The following is an 11,922-nucleotide window of genomic DNA, read 5'->3' on the forward strand; positions in this document are numbered from 1 at the left end:
ACACACACACACACACACACAACGAAAGACGCACAAAGGCGCAGAGCATCTGTTGCTGCTGGAGCACTCAGTCTGAAAGCAATTGAACTGCATTCCTCCCATAGATTGCCGTGCCAAGCAGTCTTCTGAAGAGTGTGTATCTGTTTATGTGTGTGTGCATGCGTGAGACTGACCCTGGCTGTATTCCCCACAGCCTCTTAGAAGGATGATGGAGGTGTTTAGTGATGAGATAGGAGGGTCAAGATTGTGTTTAATGGAGAAATGGGGGGATGTAGGTGATAGACAGCAAATGTATTTAATTATGACATATAGATCCTCACTCAAATACCAGTATATTCAGTCTGACTATATCTGTTTAATGGTTTCCACACCAGCTGGAGATCACTAAGTCTCTGAAGCAGAGGACAAAAACTTTCATGTTCCTCAAAACAAGTAGTAAACTAGTTAAACACTTGTCACCCTTTTTGGACAAAACCATCCATCTAAAAAGGAAATATATGTTTAGTGACAAGAGGGTGGAGGAGGTGTGTTCTCAGTGAGGATGGAGGTCCTCCTGTTTAGAACGCAAAGGAGTTGCAGTGCTGTTACCCGAGCGATGCAGTACTCTCTGGGATTCTCCTTCTCCAGTCCGTACTTCTCCAGCGCTTCCACCACAGCAAAGTCTGCCGTGTCTCTTGTTGATAGCAGGATGGTCTTATAGGGGATGTTGGGCTTCAGACTGTCTGCGTATATCCGCAAAGTGCCTCCTGCGAGAGGGTACAAACACATTTTGTTGGCCACTGCACCTTGCTAACAAATGAAAGGCTAAACTATTAATTACTCCACTACTTGGAGAGTAACAAAGGAGAAACATCTGAACATTCAAGGGCCAAATCATCCTTGAAAAACATTTTGTAGACACTCAAAATCCTATTTTAATATCCCATATACAATCCTATATTAATATTTTAATACATTAAAAAGATCCAAGATGTTTTGTACTAGTTGGAAAAGCATCTGAAACACCATTTGGACCAAAAGACACAGACGTCACCCTAACGTCATCCCCAAGGTTAACATGAGGCAAAATGAGATGTCCACTGATGCCCTTTTATTACACATTCACTTAGTTCCAATTTACACACTGTAACTGGATCAACCATGACCTGAACAGAGCACAACATCTTCCTCTGCTCTGCCATATTATGAACTTACATTTTCACATACCACATGTGCACAGATTCGTTTTTGTTGTGTGTTTTAGGGAAGTTGCAGAATTACATTTCCTGGAAAGTAGAAAACTCATTAAAGTGCAGGTGCTGAGTGTAGTGCTCGTGAAAGTTATCTAACTGTGTAAGAGACTTTCATTCAGAGGTACATGTACAGTAGCTGTGTGACCCTGATATGTCAACTGGAAATGATCACCTTAGCAAATCCCACAAGGGAGTCTTCAACAAGGCAAACAGGGTTTCAGAAGCATTACACAAAACAAGCTTTTCAAATAGCACTTTTAGCTGGGAGAGCGTCTTTGTCTAACCGCAAACCATCCTGTCACAATGTGTGTGTGTGTGTGTGTGTGTGTGGACGTGTTTTTCCTGCTACGTGGGGACTTCTTCCTGACTCCATACCAACTCATGAGGACCCATTTCACGGTCCCTAAATTGAGGTCCCCATGGGCAAGAAATTGAATTTTAGGGTTAGGATGAGGTTAGGTTAAGGGAAAGGGTGAGTTCCGGGTGCACAGGCCAATACGCCGCCCGGTGTGCCCAGCCAGCACAAGTCAGAGGCCCACCAGATGGTTTTGGAGAGATGCTGGGGTTGTTCCCGCTCTGGGTCATCTGAGGTTAATTTACCTTCAGGAAGCCAATTAGAATTGAGCCTCACGGTGGGCCAGACCTACCCCCGGGACCAGAGTTGGATCTGGGGCTGGATTTAGCCTCCAGAGGCCGAGCACATGCACAAACTTGGCACCGGGCCACAGCAGATAGAAGACCCGGTAATTTGGTTCCAGTTTGGGAGGTTCCCTTGCATCAGTTGGGGATTAGGGTTATGGCTCAACAGAGTTCGGTCCATATGAAGAAGGGGCAAGCCCCCCCATGGTAAGTGTGGTTCTCCCCAGGTTAAGGTAATGTAAGTATATTCTTTTCACAGGTACCAGGTAAGTAAGCCAATTTCTTTACACAGGTCCCGGTAAGTATACCAAATTATTATCACAGGATCCAGGTAGGTAGGCCAATTTTCCTTTCACAGGTATCCTGGTAAGTATCCAATTAATAGAGCCAATTATAAATCACATTTCCCCCAGCTAGGGTTAGGGTTAGGATGAGGTTAGGTTAAGGTTAGGGTCAGGGTTAGGCAAGTAGTGGTTCTGGTTAAGGTTAGGGTTAGTCTACAGGAAATGCATGTAAGTCAAAGTCCCCATGGACTACGAAACATAAACTGTGTGTGTATGTGTGTGTGTGTGTGTTTCCACCATATGTGGACAGTGGTTAAAGCTGTTTTCAGAGTCAGTTCCCTGATCCATCTGTCTGCCTGGCACAGTGATCAGGTAGTGCCCGAGTCACACACCAAACTGGTCAGCATGCTTGTCTCATTCATTCAACTTGTGCGTCGTCTCTTTGTGTGTGTGTAAACATGTCAGCGTGATACACAGTCTGTCCTGTCTTTCAGCCTATGCTGAATGTGAAGCATCAGCTCGACACCCTCCGCAACCAACATGGCCCAACATTAAATGGCTGGAAATCGGCCAAATGAGTGGCAGTTTCTTCACACTCTCATCTGGATCCTTAGCACTATCCTCTCTCAGACGGTGAAGTCATTGGCTTGGTCTTTGCTCTGAAACCCACTGTGAACAATGCCGCCTATGAAGATTGAACCACACATGACTGGATAACATGACTCAAGCTGAGTCTGGCAGATAAAAAAAAAAAAAAACCTACAAAAATTAACAAGATCTTCATGTGCTGGGAGTGTAAGTACCTGAGTCAGGCCTCCCATCGCCGCTCATGAACTCCTGCATGCGTTTCTCCAGTTTCTGCTGGCGCCTCCTCTTCATCACCACCTCTGGGTTGGAAATTGTCCTGGTAAAGCTGGTCTCCGGCATGTCCTTGTACACCTCTGCCGCCAGACGACTGTTTTCCCTAAACCACAAACAGAGGGAGACAAATGACGGGGGAGAACACGATAAGTGGGAGAAAAAAAGAAGACAGATGGAAGAACAAAAAGGTCAAAGCTTAAATCACTATTCTTCTCTCTACTGGAGTCGTTCATGTTTTTCTTGGCTTTGAAAAAAAAACACAAGATCCTCTCTAAGGACTGAGAGGATGTACATGCAGGACAGTAAGATGGATGGCTGAGAGCATGCATGTGTTACCCGTCCTCCCGGCTGAGCATCTGCTCGTCTCCATCAGGGATTCGAGCAAACTCCTTCTCCCTCTTCTTTTCCTTCTTCTTCTCCTTCTTGGATAAAGTCCTCTTAAAGTTCTGAATTACTCCATCCTTCTCCTTCTCTGGTCCGTTACTCTGACTCTTCTAGTAGAGAAAAAGAGCGCATGAGGCGTTTCTAGAGACGATGTGGAGAAGCGCACTAACGCATGTGTTAACACACTCGTGTCTGAATTAATAAATGAATCAATCATCATTAATCAAATGAACAAACTGAATGAGTCACTGTCGAGTCTGATCGAGTCATGTTTGATGAAGGGTTGTAATTGACTTTAGAAACTTTGTTCATATCCAGATATGAAGTATACTATGTTAGCGGCTGCTCTATGTGCTTCAGGTGGATTTATTAGAGGAGTCAGCTAACTCATCCTACCGCCTGGTTATGAGCCATACAGTTTACCAGAACAGCTGACCTTGGGCAGGATGTCATTCTCATTCTTCAGGACAAATCTTCCTTCCCTGTCATCTTTGTTCCAGTTTAGCTGAACAACAAGAGGCTTCTCGTCCAGGTCCAACAAAAGGCTTCTCGTCCAGGTCCAGCTGACGCTCTCCTAACACACACACACACACACACAAACACACCAGTTGATTTGAGAGCCAACCATGTTTAATTATTTCCATTCCCAATAATAAAAACTATTTAAGTGTTAAGATAAGTTTGGTGTGATTGTGCAGGTCTTTTCCTTCTTGTTGTACAGGACTCACCGCCACTGACATGGACCTCGTATAGGGAGTATTTTGGCGAGGAGAGCATCCTCATGTCTGGTCTGAACTTCTCAGCTAATGTCTCAATGACATCCTGTGTTGTCGCTGTGCTGGACACTCTGATGCACTTTGTGGCAAAGTTACCGGCAACTCTGTCCTGGAAGTAGAACCGCATCACGCCATGGAACTCCAAGTCCTGTTCAAGTGACAGAGTGAAGCACAGTCCATCATACAGTCTGCATCAGCAATACTTACATGCAAACTATAACCCAATTATCGTGAACACCGTGAATCTTAGCATATAGAAGGCGGCTTTATTTCAAACCAAATGACTGAAATGCCTCTAAACCTGGAAGATAAAGTGTTAACACTATTTCTGTTTTTCTTATGTAGTTTATCTCTGTTCATGGTGCTAAAGAAACTTCTCATTCCTACACATACACACAGTACAATAGGTCCAAAATAGCAGGTGCCAATAGTAGATGCCAAAACATCAGCTTGAAAGAGACACCTGGGGCTATATATACACAGCAAATGCATTGCACTCATGTTGACATTTTTCTCTGCACAAAGTCTACTACAGAACAAAAGTGTACATACACACCTAGTCCCAATATAAACCTACGGTATGTAACACAGTGCTGACACAGCACCTACAGCTTGCAGTCGTGTGTGCTGTACATATGCATACGTTAAGGCTCAGCAGTGAAACTGGCCTCATATTTCATTGTAACTGCCACTAAAACTGTCTTAGATCTACCAGGGACGACTATGTGCTATTCATCCAATATCAAAAGTGGCTGACGACATCAGCTCGCTCTCAGGAACAAGTATTTTTGGAGTTGATCAAGCAGCTCAGAAATGACCCTCTATCACTTAATTGAAGCCAAATTGAATGCACAGGAGTAGTGCAATAATATGGAAGCAACTGTAACTGAAACCCAGCAACAATATGAAGCAATACAACACCACAAACTACAGCTCAGAGAGCTGCCATGGATTCAAATAAACATCTCTAAACTAGCCACAACACAATGTTCAAAAGTAGAATGACTGCAGAGTTAATGTGTTGATTGTATTCCTGTTATTGTGACCATCTTCTGAAAGGATTTTAAGGTAAGAATGTGCCTGAAACTGATGTTAGAAGACGATGTGTTTTCAAAACCAGCTGCAGGAGAACCCTGACTCCTGCAGCGTAGGTATCCTTTCTGCCAGGATGGCAACAAAGCAACGTGCAATGTGAATTGTAAAGAGAGGCCGTGCCAGCATTTAAGAGAGGCAAAAAACTGGTCAAACAACTTTCTAAAGCTGACAAACTATGTGTTTGTGTGTGTAACCTGCAGCTGCAGCTGCGTGTGAACAGGGTGATTTAAGGTAAATGTTTAAACTAGATTAATTCCACACTGTTGGTGTGTTTGTGGTCTCCTGCTCACATTCATTTACACTCATATTTAAGAGGCTGGTTCATACATGTGGATAAAACAGTAAAGAAATGGCGAGAGACAGCGGACAGCAATGTTTAGTGTTTTGGCATGAAGGAAACACATTCTTCTTTCTAAATCTCTCTCCCTCTCTCTCAAGTTTGACAGAGGCACAGTCACGCAGAGTGGAAACACTGAGCAAAGTTTCAATAGGCAAGGGTGGAGCCGGGAGAGTGTGTGTGCATGCGTGTTTTGCGATTTACTGTAGGAATGTGGGTCATCGAGGGTTGCCGTTGTCGAGCTTGCATAACGTTGGTTACTGTTACCGTGGAGACACTAGTCCACTTGGGTTCAAACAAAGCCCAGCTTACAACCAGCAGTGGATAATTAACACACTGGCCAATACAACACTGGGACAGTAGCACAGGTCCAGTACAACAGCAAAACTCCCCCCATACCTACAAGAAATGGTACAGTCCCACAGCTCTGGATATAGTACGGTACATTCCCACAGTCATTAGCCATGGCAGTGGTGTAGTACTACACCTGCATATTTCTAGACAACTTGGCACATCCTTACTGTGGCTTTGCCTCTTTAAACTGAACTTTAACAAGCAGCATCATGCTGTAATGCTGCCCCTGTGTTCTTTTTACAGAGATGCCTGCATCCTGCTACTAAAGGTGTTTAACATGACGTTTAGCGTGACAGGTAACCTTGTATAAAACATACATGTTGAAAATACAAAGCATATCAGTAACACTGCTGCTTTCACAACAAAACAGATGTGTTTTTGCTCATCCTGCACATTTACCATTTGATCGGGACTCAGTTGTTGTGCATATTGTACAACAATAATGGTCACATATTTGGTTTATTATAGGGATGCACCGAATATTCGGCCACCGAAAAGTTTCAGCCGAAAATGGCCCAAAAGTGCATTTTTTGGTTTTCGGCCGAAATGCTTTTATCGCTGAAGCAATACAGCCGAAACGTTGTGATGACGTAAACAAACCGCAACCTGTACGTGCTTGTCTGACGCAACATGTCTGCGGTGTGGACGTATTCCAGTATATCTGAGAAAGACCCATGGACAGCGATTTGCAAAACATGTAATGGCGAAATTTCAAGAGGGGGTGCATCTGCAAAGACTTTCTCCACGTTGGGTTTAATTTATCACCTGAAGTCCAAACATTCCGATCGCTACGCTGAATATGAGAGGAACGTGGCACAGAAAAGGAAAACGCCTCCGAGCACGCCCACTCCGTCTGTGGCGGACGTTTTTGAAAAGGCAAGGAAGTTTCCCAGTGATGGTGTCAAGGCAAATGGCATTACACAAAAGATTATGGAATTCATTGCCTTAGATGATCAGCCATTCTCTGTCGTGCAGCAGCTCATGTTCTCGATGAGAAGAGGAACAGACTTCACTGTGATAAAGCAGAGAAGTTAATCTTCATCAAGAAAAACCTGCCACTTTACCTCAAGAAGTAGAATGGGCTTATATTTATTATCCACTTTGCACATCTGCAATTCTTGGTGCATTTGTTGTTGTTAAAGTTCTACAGTTAACACGGGCTATGGCAGTCTTTGTTTTGATACACTATTATGTTGAAGGCCTACAGAGAAAATATTGTATCTTTAAGCAGTTGCACTTTCTTGTAGTAGCCCTACAGAGAAAATTTAAAATGCACTTGACCTAAATGCACTTTTTTATGAGAGAACATTTAATTTTACAACCTTTCAGCAGGCTAATAGGCCTGTACATTATTATTTAATGTACACATGAGTGGGGTCAAGTTAAACATTTTAGTTTTAATTTTATTTTATACTGTGCATTGCTGCAATGTGCTAAATAAATATTTGCATAATTTGTAATTGATTTATTCTTTGAAACTTTAATATTAATTTATGCAATTGCAAAGCCTTGATTTTAGTAAAGTTAGTACACAGTCATAGCCATAAATGCAATGGTGGTACTAATAATTGGCATAATTTCTTTCGGTGTTTCGGTTTTCGGCCTTGGTTTCCTCTTTTTCGGTTTTCGGTTTCAGCCAAGAATTTTCATTTCGGTGCATCCCTAGTTTATTACAAGCCACATAAAAATTTAAATCCACCAGTGCACGTTGCAGAAACAACACTTCATCAAAACTTCACACCCCTTTGCCCACAAGCCACCTCTCCCTTTTAAACAGAGGCAGAGGCGGAACAGCTGCACCAATTACTACCTCTTATGGTTGGATTAAAAGGTCAACGCTGACCCCCCATGACGGCTTGGTAGCTTTTATACAGAACAGCGTGGTGGAAAATTGGCACAATAATCCTGCCTTGAATGGGACGCGCAAAAGGGGCTAAACTTACTCATACCTACAGGATATGGTACAATCCTACAAATCCACAGTGCATACCTAGACCCCCATGTTCAGTCCCACACTACTAGACTACAGGAGTCAACTCCCACAGTCCCACCACTCCTTATCTCCAGGCCACTCTGAAGTCTTAAACCTTCGTATCGTACCCGATGATTCATCCTGGCCATGGTTCAGTTTTACAGATGAATTTTGACTGGACGTTTATATCTGTACAACGACAGCCACTTGACTACACTACACAAACTTTGAACCAATCTTGATTTATCTCCAAGATTCAACTGTGCTGGAGAGGATTATCTGAGGATGTGTCTTTGACTTGCTAACTCTGTGTATTTATTAGTAACACTCCCTGTTCTCAAAAGCAGTGTTTTGTTAGTCTTTGCACCACATTTTTGCTGCAGTATATGCCTGTATGAAAATGTCAACTGACAAAATGTTAATGTTTGCGGCAAGAGGACGACTTCTTTTGGACACAGGACTCCAGCTTGACCTCTGACACCATTTTTATCTACTTGACATTGGGAGTATGCCAAATGTTTACAAGTGCAAAATGGTGATGTGAAAACAAGAACACACTGTTCATTTTATTCTTCTGCAGCTTTCATTCTAGTAATCCCTAACAGCTTTTTTTTTTTTTTTGCAAACAGCACATGGGCTGAAATGCTAATGCAGCAGTATGTCACCAAGCAGCAGGCAGGATAAGAGCTGTAACACGCTGCCTGTCGAACACACACAGTCGAGTCAAGGCGCCGAGGTATCAGCAGAGGTTTTGGAAAGAGTTTGATGGCGACTTCTGTCCGTGTGACAATCTGTTTCTATGGTGGATTCACATCTGGTATATGTACACACCTCCACCTAGGTGTCTAAGGCTAATATGTTGTAACTGCTGTCTTCACGTTAGTCTGTGTATTAGACTTCCATGGCAGCGTGGGGCTGTGTGCACATGCTCCTTCACTGTGCCAGGCAGAGACATCAGCAAAGGAATTCTCTCTCTCTCTCTCTCTCACACACACACACACACACACACACACACACACACACACACAAGATCCTAAGATATGCGAGTGATACCTGTAACTAAACTTGTGAGACGGGAGTATTTATGACACACACAAAGTAGGCCAACTCTACATAGCTGTTATCAGTTGAATGAAACCTGCTAGGGCAGAGAAAGGGAAACTGTGTGTTCAAACTGGTGGCTGACACACTGTAGACATTAACAGCGGACTTAGCGCCAATGAAAGTTTAATCTCTGTACTGAATCCAGCAGACCGGAGCCAATACTCCAGACATATTCTAGCCTAAATCTGATAACAAAATAAGAAACTGCAGTACAGAGTGGTCTCCATTCGATCATTTGTCTGTCAAGAAAAGTATCCCCTCAGTACAGATCTTTGCTAAAGCACTTTAAAAACACACATTTAAAAACAAACAACTACAAAAATATATAGATCGTGGCTGGTATATCTCGAGTATCAGCTACAGCAGTTTTGTTTTCCTTGTGCCATTTGGGTTCATTTTTATATCATTTACATACAGTAGGTTCCAGAAACTCTTTTCTCTGTATTTTCTTCACAACACATCAAAGACATCATAAAGTAATTAAAAATAAAACACTCTGCATTAATTAATAGCAATAAGCTCTAAATAAATCATCCCAACATCCCATGTTAGTTCATCCTGATATTTATTTTCCTTTTGCAGTCTCTACCAGTCACACACATCTCTGTCTTCTTTCTGTCCCATATCTCTGGACAGTTCAATGCAAATCCATGTATAATGAGGAACACTACACAAAAACAGCTCAGCCATACATGTGAATGTCTGAGTGGGACAGTGGAGGGGAAGCACGCATCATGAGATATAACCCTGACTTCGAAATCCACCCTCACGCTCTCTGACTAACACCTCGGGGTCACAGGTCTTCCAGAGAGGAGGTCAGAGGTCACGCCTGTGTTGCCTGTATGGGAAAGCGAGTTAAATTCACTCTCTGGCTGTAAAAATCCATCTCCCACCTGGTGCTTGTCTCTCACTGATGTGTGTGGGAGTGAACTTTTCCTGCTTTTAAACAAGCACATTCATTTTGGACTGGAATGAATTCGGGGTGTGTAAACTGCTGTTAATAGAATTTGAATCTGAAAAAAAAAATTTAATTTGATTTACTTTTTCATAATCATCATTTCTCTGGGTTTTAACTCTCTCATAATATGCAAACAGCCGCTAAAAGAAATCAGATTACTTTCCTAACAGCTGCAGGACTATTATTAGGAAACCGTCACGTACTGTAACTCACTTTGGTGATAATATAATCTACACACTACGCTGCACTAGTAGAATTAGTGTTAATTAAAATTTCTTTCTTCTAATTGCACAGAGATTTAAATGGACTCCCTGCTTAAGTTAAACTTGTGTTTTCATATAATGTTTAGACCTATGCGCTTTAGCAAACAATTATTTTCCCTTAACCTAATGATTTTCTTCATAAACTGATTAAATGTTAGTCTGTGAAATGTCAAAAAATCAGTTTAAAACTTCCAAAACTCAATTTACAGTAACAGAGGAAAACAATAAAGCAGTATAATTGTGAAGTTGAAGCCACTGTTATTGGTGTTGCTGCCTGAAAATTGACTCAAATTAACTGATTATTATCAAATTGTGGCAAATTAATTTTCAGTTGACTGATTAATCAACACATCTTAGAAGTTTTGCACTCTAGCTTAGAAAGTTAATGGATTAATCTAACGTTTTCCAATTTAATGCATACTGTTCCAGACACTAGTTCACTTTAACAGCACCAATTATAAAATGCTGAATGGAGGTATTGATGTCAAAAACACCAACACCTTTGGGAGAAACAACAAAGACAACTACAAACTGCTTGCCTGCAAAAAGCCAACACAAACATGATGCTGAGGAAGAACACAGAGCTAAAATCACGCCGTCTGTCAGCATGTTACAACTTCCTTGATGTTCATCTTCTGCACTGTGAGCACTTCTGTTGATGAAACAGTTCTTATCAGAAGCTTTATATTTTCACTTTTTGCAAGCAAGGAGTTTCCACTTGTGTTGTTGTCCAAGTTGTTGTTTATGGCTGTTCCAAAGACTATTTCGAAACACAGAGATACACCTTGTTACTGAACATCTTCCAAGCCACTGCAGTTCAATGATGCACTCAACATTCAACCGAGACTTCTCTTTTTGAACCAAACAGCCATAAATAGAACTGAATTTAATTCCGCTTGTCTACAACTTAACCCTAATAGTATCAGCTAAAGGATATGAGGACGCCTGCTCATAAGAAATGTTTTCTTAGCAGGCCAGAGCAGCTCTTCACTCAGTTATCAGTCACCATGCCCACACTCTCCATCATGTCCCACTCATGCACTTATCATCCCCAACATCTCTTCACAACTCTCCTTCTCACAAGACACAGCAGCAAGACTTTCGTGTGTGTGTGTGTGTGTGTGTGTGAGAGAGAGAGAGAGAGAGAGAGGGAGGTGGTGATGGGTAAGTCACTAACAGGTGTTAGGGAAAATAACCAGGCCCATTTCCGAGCACATCAACCACTTGTGTGACAGTTCTGTCCTCAGACTGACATTACTGCATGTCTGAGTGGATTCTGGTGCAAAGTTAATAAACTATATTGAAAACTAGTCAGATCTCAGAGTGCAAACCTCCGCCAAAGCAGATCAATACCTTCATAATGCCATTACACCTAAAAGCAATAATCTCATGAGAGTTTGACCCTCATAATGTGATTCCTTGACCATAAAGACCTGCCCCTAGCAACACTGATATCAGTTATTTTGATTTGATTTATTTATTCTTTCAAGCAAGTAAAGACAGTTGATATATCAACACACATAATTATACACATATCCAACAAATGCTAATCCAATATCAATTTGCTTATACCTAGTACATGCTTGAATGGAGTAGGAAGAAGTCAGACTTATCCAGTCCTACCCCATGACATCATCTTACCATCATTGGTTTGCAAGCAGTA

General features: G+C 42.0%; 1 protein-coding gene across 1 annotated transcript in view; it reads right to left on the reverse strand.

The window, feature by feature from the left end:
- Positions 1–11,922, reverse strand: part of LOC109968852 (afadin-like) — an 81,094-nt gene that overhangs the window by 51,774 nt on the left and 17,398 nt on the right. Inside the window, 5 exon segments of the mRNA XM_020615401.1 lie at positions 589–746; positions 2,959–3,119; positions 3,353–3,510; positions 3,837–3,945; positions 4,125–4,324. Of these exon segments, the coding sequence (XP_020471057.1) occupies positions 589–746; positions 2,959–3,119; positions 3,353–3,510; positions 3,837–3,945; positions 4,125–4,324 (786 nt within the window).

Source organism: Monopterus albus, unplaced genomic scaffold, assembly GCF_001952655.1.
Source record: "Monopterus albus unplaced genomic scaffold, M_albus_1.0 scaffold164.1, whole genome shotgun sequence".
Lineage (NCBI taxonomy): Eukaryota > Metazoa > Chordata > Actinopteri > Synbranchiformes > Synbranchidae > Monopterus > Monopterus albus.